The 15,187-nt window shown below is 54.5% G+C and overlaps 1 protein-coding gene across 7 annotated transcripts; it reads left to right on the top strand.

The window, feature by feature from the left end:
• Positions 1–4,364: 4,364 nt before the first annotated feature.
• Positions 4,365–15,187, top strand: RNF44 (ring finger protein 44). 7 transcript variants are annotated; one of them, XM_016158263.2, is made up of 12 exons: positions 4,370–5,065; positions 5,799–5,852; positions 9,774–9,925; positions 10,091–10,313; positions 10,681–10,848; positions 11,273–11,446; positions 11,545–11,706; positions 11,786–11,910; positions 12,214–12,301; positions 12,389–12,510; positions 12,650–12,749; positions 12,975–15,187. In XM_016158263.2, exons 3-12 carry the CDS (start codon positions 9,819–9,821, stop codon positions 13,035–13,037), a joined length of 1,332 nt encoding a protein of 443 aa, XP_016013749.2. In that variant the 5' UTR covers positions 4,370–5,065; positions 5,799–5,852; positions 9,774–9,818; the 3' UTR covers positions 13,038–15,187. The 7 variants fall into 7 exon arrangements, with proteins under 7 accessions (XP_036080621.1, XP_036080619.1, XP_016013749.2 ...); XM_016158269.2 differs by having other exon boundaries at positions 4,910–5,065; positions 10,103–10,313; XM_036224726.1 differs by having other exon boundaries at positions 4,367–5,852; positions 11,282–11,446.

The following is a 15,187-nucleotide window of genomic DNA, read 5'->3' as shown; positions in this document are numbered from 1 at the left end:
GCTCAGCAGTTTGCCTGCTTGATCAAAGTGCTCCAGTTCGGGGAGCCCCTGGGAACTACGAGGCCCAGCGTGCTCTGCGCATGCCCTGTTCGCAAAGCCCGGCGGGTCACAGGTTTAGCTGTGCTCAGACTTCCGGGACTCAGCCGCAGTCCTTTGGACTCGTCTCCTTCGTTCCATTTTACTAGCGCTCCTTGTGCCAACCGCTTGGGAGCCAGAGCATACTGGGCCCTGCGGGTTTAGGGGAATAGACCACTGCACCCCAGCGGCGTCATTACTGCGTTCAGGATTTTGGATCTCCTGGGAGTACAGAGAGAGTCTGTGTCTTGTCCAAGGTCACACAGCTTCCGTTGTCTGAGGGCCACTAAACCAGAGTGGAGGTGGTACTGGGGATTGGAAAGGCGATATGGGCCAGAGCGGAGTGGTGGTAAGAATCTTAAGTAGAAGAGACATTTAAGATGGAGGGAATTTGGTTGGACTCATCACCCTGGATCTGCTAGACGCCACAACCCTGTAGTCCCGGTTTTCATCTCTAGACGATGTGGTGACGATACCTGCTCCCTCCTCTGCAGACCCTGGGGGTTCCAATAGTGAGAGCTGCAAGGAAGAGGAAGTTAGAAAGAGCCTTTACAAGCGCCATATTCAAAAGCTCTCATATCCAAGCTCAGATCCAGACCCGAAAAGTCAGGCAGGTACCCCCAAAGATGCACAGATAGAGCCTCACTGAGGTAGGTAATCTTACCCCCATTTTACAGCTTGCCAAACTGAGCCTCAACAGAGGTGACTTCTTCAAGGTCACAGAGCTTGTAGACAAAGCCAAGGTCCAAACCCACACAAGCTGGCTTCAGAGTCTCTGTATTTAACCTTGAGTGTATTCCTGCCTTCCCTGTGCTCATAGGAGATGAAACACTGAGCTGGCACATACTAAGTGCTCAGTAAACATCATCTGTCAGTATTATCAATGTTCTGATTTTACACACAAGAGACTGAGGTGGAGAGAGGCCAAATAACTGACACGCAGTTTCAAAGCTGGGGCTAGAGTACTGCAGAGCTGAGCCCTAGACCTGGGAACAGCTTCACAAACACATTCCCACATATGCACAAAGATACTTGTTTTTAGGGGAGCCACAGTTTGGGGCTCAGATGTCAGGGTGATGTGTTCAGGCCTTTCCTGAGTAGAGAGGTCTTGGCAAGGGGCCTGTCAACCCCCACCCTAGTGTATGAGGCTCTGGGAGCTGGGAGGTCTTGGTCCTGAGCTGGCTCCACTAGGCTGTGTGTCCCTGGGTAGTTCCTCAGAATAAAGGAGTGGGGTCTTAGAATAAAGGAGTGGGGTACTTTCTGATCCTGAGAGAGAGAGGGTGGCAGCCGGCTGTCTAGGCTTTCAGGTGGGTGGATGGAGCAGGGCAGGGCCCCAGCAGGAACAGGTGCCCTGCTTTCTTCCTGCTCAAGTGGAATCCCTCCCATCTCCTGCAGAGGAGGGCTGGGAGTGGGAGCTGGAATGTAGCATCCAGTGTTTTGCACTGGAGCAATCAGGATTTGAATCCCTCTACCCTGTGATCTGGAGCCATCCACTAGTCCCTGAGCCTCTAGGGTCTCTCTCCTCCTGCCCCAGGACATCTGTGCTTTTGATTACTGAACAACCCTAGGGAACCCTGTGTTGGCATTTACACAGCATGAATTAGACTTTATGTGGGATCAGAGTGTGGTCCCAGGTTTACCTCTTAATGGCTCTATGATGGTGGGTGGGTCATATCCCTTCTCCCCCAAATTTCCACATCTATGAAATGGGGCAAATGCTGGTGCCTAGCTCTTAGGTCATTGGGCGGAGCAGTGACCCCGATAATCAAGATGGGGCTTGCCCAGACCACGCAGGGAACGCTAGAACCCCAATTTCTTCACAGAATGTCATGGCAGATGCTTGGGTAAGGGTGAGGCATCCCCACTTGTGGTTCTGGAGCCCACTGGACCACACTTCTGGGATCTGTGTCAAGGGGAGTCTCTTCCTGAGCCACTTTGCTCATCTGTACAATGAAAGTATAAGAACTGGCCTTCAAGAGGCTGGAGGGGAGCTGGACTGATGAGAATGAGGCATGCAGGAGGTATGCAGGCCACATGCCCACAGTGGGGTTCCAAAGTATAAAACTTGGTGAGCTTGAGGGGTTTTCACAGGCAAGTCCAGTTTTTTGGCTTTGTGGAAAATCTGGTAAAATTGCAAGTGATTGGTGCAAACGCTTGCTCCAGAGTGATTCTGCATGCATTCAGGAAAGTTTTTCAGGTCAGAGGGAGATGCGTTATTGGCCTCTGGCCTTGGGGGGTAACCCTGAGGGGCTGTGAGGGTTTATTGAGGGCCGCAGAGGGTCATGCATGAGAGAAGCCAGGGCAGGGACTTCCTGGTCCTTTAGCATCAGGGGCGAGAATCACACCCAGAGCCCCCGTCCTTGGGCATCCACCACCCAGTGAGAGCCCTGATGGGGGCAGGGGTGGACAGCAGTCTTGTGCAGTTAGCCTTTTGCTGTCCTGACACAATATGACAGTGATGATGTGGTTGAGGGAACCAGAGCAGCCTACTGCCAGAAGACTTGTCAGAGGCCTTGGGATGCCATCTTTGAGCTGAGCCCCAAAGGTTGAGCAGGGTTTGCCAGAAGTGAGTAGAGGGTGTTGGTGTTGTAGGCAGAGAGAATGGTACAGTCAGAGGGTTGGTGGCTTCAAAATACGCAACTGGATTGTGACTGAAAGGTCACTTTCCAAGACTGTGGAGTAGGAAGTTTTTCTTACTGTGGGGCCTGGGGCAAGTCCGGTCACCTCTTGGAGCCTCAGATCTCACCCATAAAATAAGGCTGGTGGTGTCTGCCTCCCAATGAAGGCTGGAGGATAGATATGCCCTTAAAAACTCTGAACTCCCTCAGGCCAGGAGAAGAGTATTAAGGGTTGGATTGTGACAGGGCTTTGTGCAAATGAACTGCCATGAAGTGAAGCTCAGGCTGCATCTAGCCCTGAGTTCAGAGGAGGGAGTTCAGTACAAGCAGGGAACTGACTTCACCGCTTCCTGTAGGAGGTAAGATGGGAGCAGAGCCTCAAAAGGCAGAAAAGAATGATGAATTGGTAGAAAGGAAGGGAAAGGGCGTGGCAGGCAGGGAAGGCCAGAGGGAGTTCCGCCGTGGTTGTGGGAGAGGGCTGGGGAGAGGTGAACCTGAAGTTTGCTGGGGGAAGCTTGGTAAGCATACCCCTGAAGACCAGCCAGTAGGGAGCCGTTGCAGGTTCTACCTCTACACAGACAAGCAGGGGGTTGTCTTAACAATGTGGGCACCTTCGAATGTGGGAAGGATTTCCTAATGGCTTTTGCATATTGAGAACAAAAAGGTTGGAAGGGATATAGGAAATGGTTAGAGAAAGCCATCACCCTGTATATCCCCATTTATTCTCATGCACACAGAATGTTAACTGTTGTGGAGAGAATTTGGCTTTCCAGGTAATATCTGTAGGAATGCATCATGAACTTGATTTCCCATGCCTAGAGATCTGCAGACAACCCCCAAGTACCATCTTCACTCATTGTGTTGCTGGCTGCTCACCCATGATGCAGTATCAGATTGTTGCTGGTCAAATCAACACTTCAAAGTAAGCATGTCAGTTCCCCATACTTATGGATTTTCCTATTGGATACCTTTCCTGAAGACGGATTTCTGACCCTAAAGGAACAGAGTTTTTATGGCTTAAAGACTAAAAACATTCTCTTTGACAGTAACTTTCTTTAGACTTTCCGTAGGTTATATTGTATAGGTTTTTTTTTTTTTTAAGAGCAAATGTACAAAAGCATATGTAATAAAGAGTTTATCCTCCTGACCCAGTGCTCTATTCCAGTTGTCCCTGAGGACAGTTGTCAATTTCCTGTATATCTTTCCAGAAATATTCTATGAAGGTATTGTATATATCTAATTAAAAAAAAAAAGATACATACTATTACACTCTGTTCAGCATCTTGCTTTCACTTTTTATTTTTAAATTTGGGATTATGAAATATACCAAAGCATAGAAAATGACACTATAACCTCCCCAACCTCCCCAACCTCCCCCCCCCCCCCCCGACACACACACCGCCGTCTCTGTAGCCCACCGCACGGTTTAGGAAACGTTAATATCGTGTGCTGGCATCTCCTTTAGGGGTGTCTTGGAGGTATCCCTATGTCAGTGCAGCTCATACACAGGAGTCTAGTTATTGATTATATGTATACTGCATCATTCTTTATTGGGCCTGTTCCCAGCTCTTGGATATTTAGGGCATTACTGATTTTTTACAAAAAAATTACAAAAAAATTTTTAACAATTAATATGGAGGTAATACCCTACTTTGTATGTCTTCCCAGAGAGACATCGAGACAAAGGGGAAGAAGCTTAACTTTGGCTTAGATTCAAGTACAGGTTCAGCCACACTTCCCTAGCTGTGTGACCTGGAGTGGCACCCCTCCTGATCCTCTTTACCCATCTGTAAAATGGGCAGGTTATAGTAATCCCTCTGTCTCATTGTTGCTCGGAGGAGTATAGTAGAAAAATATACTTTGTTGGGCTCAGTTACCCAATCTCCGTAGGCAAGAAGCATTCCGAAGCCCAGCCTAAGCGGAGAGCACGTAGAGTGTGACACCGCTGCTGCCCAAGCTTCAAACTGTTACCCGCGCCTTTCCCTCACCACACTGGGGGCGGGGTGGTTAAAAAAAAATGCCTCTGTGACGTCAGCGCGCGCAGAGCCAATCCTATTGCAGGGCAGGCGTTAACTCATTTACATGGCTTGCCTGCTATTGGACTGTTGGGCAATCCAGGCTGTCCCAGCTTTTTAAAGCCTCCGCGTAGTATAAACAAGGAGAAGCGCGGAGGCCAGGCCATGATGTCATTTAAGTGCAGTAGCTCTTGGGGCTGACGTCATCTCCGGGGAGGTTGCCGGACCAGGGCTGTTAGGGCTTTCCGAACCACTCGGGCTGGTCTAAGAGGACGTCCCAGCCTGGTCGAAGGTCGGCCTCATTGCACTTCAGTGCCCCAAACGGCGCCCGATCTCCAAGGAAGGGACCATGACACAGTAAGTCCGGGCTGCGGGTTTCCCGGCGGGACCCATTTCTGAAGCAGGGAAACTGAACCTTCCAGGTGCGAGTGGTTCGTAAGTTTGCATAGCAAGTTCTATTTGCAGCTGATTGGTCTTGCCCACCCCGGGGTCTCCCATCTTTAGGTTAGGCCTTGTGGCCCCGCCCCTTGCTTATGATGGCTGCGGTCACTTTAAGTGAGAAGGTGGGGGCGAGGTTTTTTTTTAAAAAAAATCTGCCTTCCAAGATGGCAGCCCACTAATCATGTGCCTAGTCGTGGCGAGTGATTGGCTCTCGGGGCCCCCGCAGGGCGGAGCTCTTGGCGCGAGGCGGGGCTGCTGCAGGCAGCTGCCGGCTACTGTTTGCCGGAACCTCCCGGCGCGCCCCCGCGAGGCCCCTCCCGCCCGGCGCGCGACCCCGCCGCTCCGAATGTTGTGAATCAAATGTGGGGTTTGTTACATTCCGCTGGCGCCGCGGACAGTTCTTAAAGGGCCAGCCGCAAGCAGCTGCGCAAACCCAGCCGCGTCCTGCGCCGCCTCTCGCTCCCGGAGGGCCTGGGCCGAAAAAGGCTGACCGCGCGTGGGCCTCGCAAGGCAGACGCCGGGAGACAAAGAGGGCCCTGGAAGGAGCCGCACTGCCCCTGGACCAGGGGGAGGGAAGGGAGCATATTGTTCCGCAGGGCGGGAGCTCTTAAAGGGTCCAGGCAGCCCCCCACCCCACCCCTTTGCCCAGGTTGGCCGTCCTAGATCGGGAACAAAGAAATCAACGTGTGGCCAGCGGCTGAAGGTGAGTCGGGGCCACAGCCCCCAACTCCCAATTTCCGCATCCTTGGAAACTCCTGACCCCCTCCCCTGGGACTGGGGGCTGTGATGTAGCTGGCTCCGCAGGGGTTAATCACGGGCAGTCCGGAGGGAGACGACGAAACCTCTAGGATCAGAGACACCCCCTTCCCTGCGTCCCCCAAGGCCAGGACGAGTCTCCCTTCTCCCGAGGCTGAGCGCTGCGGTTGGAGAGGAAGGAGCCGCCCCCTCCCCCTGCCGCCGCCACTTCCTTTGTTGTTGCTTTTGTCTCACGCCGAGCACATGGTCCGGGATCCTCCGCTCTTAAAGTCACAGCGTTCTTGCCCAGACGCCGCAGTCTGGCCTCCCGCCCCTCCTGTCTCTCCGAGCGTGGCATAAAGGAGTGAGAAGGGGATAAGGGAGGCCCCCCCCCCTCCGGCCGCGTGTCTACATATCGGCGCTCCGTCCCCATCCAGTCTCCGGGGAGAGGTGGCTAAGGAAGCTTCCTAGCTAAGGAAGCTTCCCGGAGTCCCGTAACCTGTACCTGGCCTGCGTTGAGGAGGGGCCTGCTCCTCAGGGACACTGGTTTCCTACCCCGCTAATGTGACCACCTGGTTTCTTGCGTCTTGTCTCTTCTGGTTTTACTTGGGCGCTATGGGAAGGAGAGATTTCCATCCCCATTTTACAGTTGTGGTAACTGAGGCTCAGAAACGGAGAAATTTCCTTGACCAAGGTCACTCAGGGAGTCAGGGCTAGCCAAGGACTCTTAAGTTCCAGCCTGGCTGGCGGTCCTGCCCCTCAGCCACCTCCAGGCACTTCATGCCCACCAGACAGTGCTGGGCCTGGGAGTGGGAAGAGGTAGAGAAGGGGCTTCTCATCCTGCTGAGTCTGCTCAGAGGCTGGCTTTGTTTATCTGCAGCACAGCCCCTTGTTCCTGCAAACAGCCCCTAGGCCCAAGTGAGTAGAAATGACTGGCTTCGGAGACCTGGGTGGGAGTAGCTGCTGCTGGGGCACTGAAAGTAAGACCTTGGCTGCCTCCTGGGGGAGGACATGGATGCAAAGTGTCTCCGTGTCTGTTTCAGGCAAGGTTGGATTTAGGGATGGGACCCTCAAGACTCTTCGTACAGACCTCATTGAGAGCACAAAACGGAGGAGTGCAGAAGGTAGAGCAGTTAGGAGGTGGCCACTCTTGATATTTGACCTTGAGCAAGTTGGTACCTCTAAGAGCCTCTGTTGCTTCTCTCCACAATAGGACGAATCACAGGCATCTTAGAGAAAACTGTCCTGATCTCCTTTAGGGCCTTGAATAGTTGGAATTAGGCAGTTCTGGGGGTTACTGATGCTAGTGAGAGAGTGAGGAGTTAGGGGAATCTGGGTGCAGGGGGCCAGTCAGGACCAGTTTTGTCTCTCACTGGCTGTGTAACCTATAGCAAGTTGCTTCCTTTCTTTCGGCCTTGGCTTCCTCACCTTTGAAGTGGATATATTATTCCCTCTTTGCCACTTCTGTTCCTAGTGGGACTTCAGGAATCAGGGGCTTTTTCCTTGCCAACTAGAGTATCTCCTAGGGAGGCATATCTCCCAGCTGCTTCCTGCATGGCTTGAAGTGGCCTCTGATTTCTGCTTGAGGGTGAGTTTGGAGAGCAGCCGCTCTTACTCTCTAATAGGGATCGTTCCTGAGCTTTACAGACCACTCCTGCTGTGGCCTGTGAGCAGCCCTCACCAGTCCCCTGGGAGGTGGTCTTTGGTCTGTTTCCATTTGACAGATGAAGAAGCTGAGGCTCAGAGAAGGGAAGTAATATGCCCCAGACTCTGGCCATCTCTGAGCCTCAGGGCTGCTGCTTCCAAGGGTCGCTATGAGGACTCATTAAGATGGCACGTGGGAAGTACCATCGTTATCGTTAATATTCCTCGGCAGAACTCTGGGTTCCCAGCAACTTTGAGGCCAGTTACAGCAGAGGTTCCCAAACTTAGCTGTGCTATAGAAATTTCTGGAGTATTTGATAAAAATCTAGGTGCCCTTGTTCCCCAACCCTCCAAAGAGTCTGATTCAGGAGGTCTGGAGTGGGCAAGGGGTCTGCTTTTGCAGTTATTTGGAGGTTTCTTCTGAGTCTCTCTTGGCCTTTGTTTGCTAGGCTGGATTGTCAGCAGGAATCAGGAAGGTTGTGTTTGTACACACATGTGTAAGGATATGCACTTGACCCACACCAGGTGTCACAAACCCAGTCACCTATGGTGGGCAGGTGAGGAATGGGCCTGGGATGGTCTGGAGAGAAAGCTCATGTACCGAGTGAGGCAGGTCCAGGGAGAATGATGACAGGCCAGTAGAACCAGATTTTCTGCTCCCCCCCCACCACCACCACCTGTTCCCCCAGAAAAAAAAGCCAGATTTGTAGTCATCCCAATACTAAATTAGTACTAACTTCACTGCTGCCAGACTGTGGCCTTGGCTCTGTATGATCAGCTCTCCAGCGTGCATTACCATCGGGCTTGCCCTATGTTGGATATAAGCTGGTCCCAGGCCCTGCCCACCCACTGCTTAGTGCCAGAGCCTGCACTGGATAGGAGAGGTATGAATTCCAGCTCTTCCACTTCCTGACCGGCCTTGATAGGGCTCCGTCCTGTCAGCTGGAGAAGAGTCTCTCTTTAACGCTCATTTTTTGAGAGTTAGGGACAACACTTTAAAGACAAGCACAAAGGAAATGTTCTTGCCACTATTGGCAGGAAGGAATGAGGTGTTGAGGGGACAGTACACCGGCCCCCTGGCTGTGTCAACAGGGATGTGACACTTAAAGCTGGGCATCAAGGATGCGTAGGTGTTTTGTCAGATGGAGAAGGGACTGGGGTGGGGGGCAGTGGGGGGGGGCACTCCCCGTGGTAGAAACAGCAAAGAGCTGGTCCTGTTTGAAGCACCCTTCAGCTTTGCAGGGCCTGACAGGTTCCAGAGCTTTCCTCGTAGTGGGGGCCTTTTCCCAACTTCTGGAGTCAATGAGCGATCTCCCTAACTTTTCCCACCTGGACCCCCAGCTCCCAGGGAGGAAGGAGACCTGCCCCACCCCATTCTCGCTCAACTTCCTCCCTTAGGTTCTAGCTTCCCCTTTTTTCTCAGCAAGCCCCACCTCCCACTTGGGCGTTGTGTGGGGCCCCCAGAGTAGGGGCCTGGCCACATTCCAGACCCACCCCGCCAACCATGGTAGCTGGTTTCCTTCATCACCTCCTGGGAAAGCCCTTGGATTGGACCCCTCCCAATGGCAGCAGGGTCCAGTGGGAAGTTTGTGGTCAGCACACCCCCTAGCTTTGACACTTGAGCAAGTTCCATTCTCTCTGAGCCTCAGTTTTCTCCTTTGTAAAATGGAGTTGACAGTACCGTCTTTGAAGAGTGGATGAAGTCATACATGGGAAGGCACTGTCAGATGGGTTATGGAAAGAAACAAAACTGACTTGTCTTGGAATGGGGATGCCCAAGGGCAGGAACTGGGTCAGAACCTCTTACCTGTCAATAGTGGAAGGAGAACCGGGCTCCAAACTTTATTGAAATCCACCTCAAGCTAGTCAGATAGAAGGGAAGAAGCAGGAGTTCCCCCAGGGACCCCATACCGAGTTTGCCTGACTGGAGTCACCTGGCCCAGAAGCATGCTGGCCAGTCTTCTGAAACCACCATAACCCTAAGGGGCAATGTGATCCCATTTTACAGAGCAGAAAACAGGCCTGGGCTCCCTGCAGGCCGAGCCTGTCCCTTATCTCAGCACTGAGCCCCAGTGCTAAAAAGAGGGCCAGTCCCCCAGCACATGTGCATGGGGAGCCAGGGGCACGATGGATGTCAGCAGGCTCTGGAATCAGACTGGAGATTCGATTCTGTCTTCCAGACGCCTCGTGGAGCAAGCGACTAGACTGTTCTGTGCCTCAGTTTCTTTGTCTGTTTGACTCCTAGGGTTGCGAACCCCAGCCCAGCCCCTCCACCCCTCTGCCACCCCTGATGCGACCATGGGCTCTCGCAGTGACTAGGTGGCCGCCCTCTGCCCCTGTGGGTCAGCGGCGATTGTCTGCAGGACCCAGCAGCACCCCGGGCCAGCTCTGGGGAAGGTAGGAAGGATCCTCCCAGTCCTGCGGACCCCAGAGCCCCTGGTGTCAGGGCTATCAGCTTGGGCCTGGAGCACAGGAGCCAGGGGTGGTGGGCACAGGGCCCTGAGCTATCGTCCTTCTCTAGTGGGTATTGACCGTGGCTTCTCTCCATGCTCTGTGAATGAGTGGTCCCCTCAGTCCTACCGGGGCCTCCTCTCTGTGGTGCAGCCCCGGCCGCGAGGGCCGCCCACCTGCCCAGGATGAGCGCTTACCCTCCCAGCAGCCGCCGCCCCGACTGCCATACCTCCCTGTAGAGGAGCGCCGAGCTTCGGCTCCTGCCGGCGGGAGCCCCCGAATGCTGCACCCAGCCTCCCAACAGAGCCCGTTCATGGTTGATCTCCACGAGCAGGTAGGTAGAACATCCCAACCCTGCCCCCCAGCCTCTGGCAAGCCTGTCTGCAAAGCAGAAGTGGCAGGACCCTTATTTCACTTTAACTCTGCATGTTTGGGGAGCCATTATTAGCCCTGCTTTTTAGGCTGATAGATTGAGGCCCAGAGAAGGGAAGGGCCTGCCCTTGGACCACACAGTAGATGAGTGGTAGAGCTAGAAGCCCCTTCCAGGTTCCCAGAGGGCTCTCTCTGCCCTCTGGGGCCTGGAACAGGCAAGGACAGCCAGGTCTGTAACTAGGTAGGCCCCAGCTAGAGAAAGGAGGGGACTTTCTCACCTGGTGGCCAAGCTTCCTCCCTACAGTTCCCGGGTCTTTCTCCACCCACAGGTGCACCAGGGACCCGTCCCTCTGTCCTACACAGTCACTACAGTGACGACCCAAGGCTTTCCCTTGCCTTCAGGACAGCACATCCCTGGCTGCAGTGCCCAACAGCTCCCAGCATGCTCCGTGATGTTCAGCGGGCAGCACTACCCGCTCTGCTGCCTCCCGCCCCCGGTGAGTGAGGGCCTCTGCCTCCCACCCACCTTTCATGCTCTCCCACCCCTGTTCCCACCGAAAGGCCCTGCACAGGCCAACGGCAGAACTGCTAAGGCTACAACAGTCGTCTGGGCTGTCGGAGTGCCACCCAGCTCCAGGCAGCAGCGCTGCCCAAATAAGCATGTGTTCATGTGCTGTAAGAGAGCGTCTCAGGGGTCAGGACCTCCCTGCACCCAGTGCCTATCTTAGGGTTTGGGATGGTAACTGGGCCTTAAGAGTGTAGCATCCTGCCTGGGTGGCCTAGGCCAGGGATGGGACTGTCCAGAGGGCCTCAGTGGGGACTTCTTGCTGGATAGGATGGCCCTTGGCCCTCATCACAAGCACAACCCCAGCCCAGAACCCAGAAGAACATTCTCCAGCCCCCTACCCCCTCTCTTGGCAGCTGATCCAGGCATGTACCATGCAGCAGCTCCCCGTGCCCTACCAGGCCTATCCCCACCTCATCTCCAGTGACCACTACGTCCTACACCCCCCACCGCCAGCCCCACACCCCCAGCCCGCCCACATGGCGCCGCTCGGGCAGTTCATATCGCTGCAGACCCAGCACCCGCGAATGGTGAGTCTGGGCAGTAGAGCCAGTGCTGGAGGGGTTGCTATTGGGGGCAGGGGCTTCCCTCTCTCTGACTCTAGATGACCCACCCCTGCCTTTTCTAGCCCCTGCAGCGGCTGGACAATGATGTGGACCTACGGGGGGACCAACACCCCCTGGGGAGCTTCACCTACTCCACCTCTGCCCCAGGCCCAGCCCTGTCCCCATCCATGCCCCTGCACTACCTGCCCCACGATCCCCTGCACCAGGAACTGTCCTTCGGTGTGGTGAGTGCCTCCCAACCCAGGGTCTGGGGCAGTGAGAGGTGGCCCAATTGGCTAACCTGTCCCTGCCTGTATCCCACAGCCCTATTCCCACATGATGCCACGGAGACTGAGCACCCAGAGATACCGCCTGCAACAGCCACTGCCCCCGCCTCCCCCACCGCCACCCCCACCACCGTATTACCCCAGCTTCCTGCCCTACTTCCTGTAAGTACCAAAACATCTGCCCCAGAGCCATGCTGCTCTATTTTTCTGGGGCCTCTAACGGTTAGACCCAAACACAGCCAGTGGGGTCCAGGGGACTCTCAAGCCATCTGACACCCCCCCAGCAGGCAGGCAGGCAGACAGACTCTCTCTCTCTCTCTCCTATGAGGTCCAGGGACAAATACTGGGGCCCCAGTGTGAACAGTGCAGAACTCTGGGCTTTGTTTCATGGAGGGAGTTAGGAGCAGCCCTGTGCCCTCACCCCTACTGACCTTGACCCTGGTCCCCCATATCTATCTCCCCTAGCTCAATGCTGCCAATGTCACCAACAGCAGTGGGGCCAACCATCAGCCTGGATCTCGATGTGGATGATGTGGAGATGGAGAACTATGAGGTCCCACGGAGCCCTATCCTGGGAGGTGAGGGCTAGGGGGGCCTCTGGCCTTGGCCACTGCTGACCCGCCCTCCTGCGTGTATACAGGCCCTCCTGAGCCTGGCGGAGCGGCTGGGAGACGCCAAGCCCCGAGGCCTCACCAAAGCGGACATTGAGCAGCTTCCAGCCTACCGGTTTAACCCGGACAGCCATCAGTCCGAGCAGACGCTGTGAGTGCTATGCCCCATCTCCCGCTCTCTGATCACAGACAGGCTGCATGGTGACCCCCTCCTCAGGGGTGGCCTTGTACTCTGCAATGAGCCTTTCCTCAGCCATCATTGTGGTGGTGACACTCTGCCTTCCTCCCAGGTGTGTCGTCTGCTTCAGTGACTTTGAGGCACGGCAGCTGCTTCGAGTCCTCCCCTGCAATCATGAGTTCCACACCAAGTGTGTTGACAAGTGGTTGAAGGTAACAGCCCAAGTCGCTCGCTCCCCAGTGTTCCTCGTGTGGTGAGGGAGGCGGGCGAGCTGGGGCTTCCCTTCTTAGTCATCATCCAGAAGTTCTGGCCTTATTCAGGGGACCAAGTCCCCACCAGGCAGCAGAACAGACTTGGAGGGGATAGGGGACAAATGAGAGGGGGGCTTCATGTGCCCCCCTCCCCAGGCCAACCGGACGTGTCCCTACTCTCCCCAGGCCAACCGGACGTGTCCCATTTGCCGGGCTGACGCCTCCGAGGTGCCCAGGGAGGCCGAATGAGCCCACAACTGCCCAGGAGAACCCTGCTCAAAGCTCTGGAAACCTTCCCGACCCAGGGAGGATGGGGAAGGAATGGCCAGTCTTGCCCTTCCATTCCCACCTGCATCTCCAGAGCTGATACCAGGATCAGGCCTGAGAGAAGCCCCTGCAATAAGCCCTCTGCATTTGCCAAGCTCCAAAGACCCCTTCCCCCGCCTGCCTGCCAGTCCACCTGCCACAGAGCTGCCTGAGTATCCCTGATTCTGTCTCCCTCCTGTTTGCCCTCGGGTCCGTCTTCTTTTTCCTGCTGGCACTGGGAACTAGGGGTTTATTTCTCCCAGCACAGCTGGTGGAGACCCTCGGCCCCAGGTGGCTTTGACAAGCATGGACACACGGTGGTATGCGGCCATTTCCTGAGCCCCAGGCCTAGGTCCTGCCTTCACCCCAGTCAGACTCACAGCCAGCTCAGCCAACTGGCCGTGAGGGGTGGCTCTGGCCCTCGCCCCAGGCACAGCATTCCAGCCCCAACCCCAGGCTGGAGGGCATCAGAGCCAGCCTCCCTTGCAGAAGGGAGATAGGGCCTGGGTCACGCCTGGGAGAGGGACGTCCGATGTTCTGGTGGCCACCCCTCCCTGGCAGTGATGGGGGCTGGGCTCATGTCCAATCTCCCTGCTCTGTCCTGCATGAACGTGAGGAGCAGCAGTTTCTATTTATTCATTTGGCCCAAGATTGCGTACAGGATTTGGGGGGTAGATTTTTAAACAGTTTGTTTTCTTTTCATTAAATGGGGGGGTGGGGTATAGGGACCAACTAGGGCCGAGTGCCCAGGGGACAGGAAATGGTCCAGTGGTGCCGCCCAGTCCGCATGCATGTGCGCGGCTGGGGCTGGGTCGGGCAGCTGGTGGTCATGGGCGAGGGTAGGGGGTCTGTGCTCAGCCAATAACTGCCATGCACTCACTGTACTGCACACGTCCCCAGAGCCTACCGGGACCGTACGCTTTTCAGGGCATTTCTCCCTCCAGCCAGGGCCCGTCTCCCACCTGCCTGGGCAAGTCTTCTCCAAGGAAGTCCCAGGAGGACAGGGACCAGGGAGGGTGTGGGCCCCACCTCCAGAGGCCCCCCTCCCTCGCTCGCCCTTCTGGTCCCTTTCCTGTCCTATCCCCAGCTGGGGTTGCTGCCCCGAACGAACCGCGTGTGGGGCCGGCACATCCTAGCAGGCAGCCCCTGGCGCCTGCTGCCTCAGGGATGCTCCAACCACCCTCGTTCTCCTGGCAGCGGCCCTGGCTCCCACCTCCCCCAGCCTGCCATGGGGCCCCATCAGCCTGGCCCCACCCCCGTGGAGAACCCAAAGTCTTACTGTATATAACTCCAGGTGACGTTTCTATATTTATAGCAGTGTTGAAACCCCACGTGTTTTACACAGAACCATCCTCTCCGACCCCTCCCTTACCCACCCAACAAAAGGTTTTCAAAACCCTCCGGTTCCTGGGGCAGGCGAACAGGCTCGGATTGTGTTGGCTGCAGCAGTGGTTCCAACCAGCAGCTACTGGGGGGGAAACAACATTAAAAAAAAATCATTAAAAAAAATTTATAAAACAATTATTTAGGGTGTTTGTGTTTTGCCGACCTTGCTATAGATGCCATGTTACCAATGATTTCCTGTGGTGGGGGCTTGTTATTGTTTACTCTTATTTACCAACTTCTGGCCTAGGCATGACAGTGGGCAGCATCCCCCAGCCTGGCTGGGCCCAGCACCTGTGTTCTGTGTTAGAAAGGTTTTATATATATATGTAACTACATATATATATAAATATATGTAATTGGGGGGACCCTGTTCCTTGCACATTTTACAGTTACCTCATTTTTCCCATGTATGTATTTGAGAAAATGCTAATATATAGAGAAAAAAAAATGGTTCTTAAAGCTTAAATGTGTGGTTTTTTCCATTCCATTGGATTCACATTGGTTTGTAGCATTTAACATAACTAGTATGTTGTATTATATATATGTGTATACTGATTGAAATTTTTAACAGATTTGTACTTTTTTTAAAATGAAAGTTGCTAGTTCTGCTTGACCAAGTAGTGCAATCATTATTTTTTTTAATATTGTTGCTGATTTCAGAGGGATATTCACTAATAAATGTATGATGTATATCAAGTATTGCCCAA

The sequence above is a fragment of the Rousettus aegyptiacus genome, unplaced genomic scaffold, assembly GCF_014176215.1.
Source record: "Rousettus aegyptiacus isolate mRouAeg1 unplaced genomic scaffold, mRouAeg1.p scaffold_m13_p_7, whole genome shotgun sequence".
Lineage (NCBI taxonomy): Eukaryota > Metazoa > Chordata > Mammalia > Chiroptera > Pteropodidae > Rousettus > Rousettus aegyptiacus.
Note: the sequence above shows the minus strand (reverse complement) of the source record. Positions and strands in the feature narration are given on the sequence as shown.

Bases quoted from the DNA above. Each gene is read 5' to 3' on its own strand.
- RNF44 (XM_016158262.2), top strand. From the start codon at position 9,819: ATGCGACCATGGGCTCTCGCAGTGACTAGGTGGCCGCCCTCTGCCCCT. The intron at 11,447-11,544 runs GTGAGTCTGGGC...TGCCTTTTCTAG, and splicing joins AGACCCAGCACCCGCGAATG to CCCCTGCAGCGGCTGGACAA. The intron at 12,511-12,649 runs GTGAGTGCTATG...CCTTCCTCCCAG, and splicing joins CATCAGTCCGAGCAGACGCT to GTGTGTCGTCTGCTTCAGTG.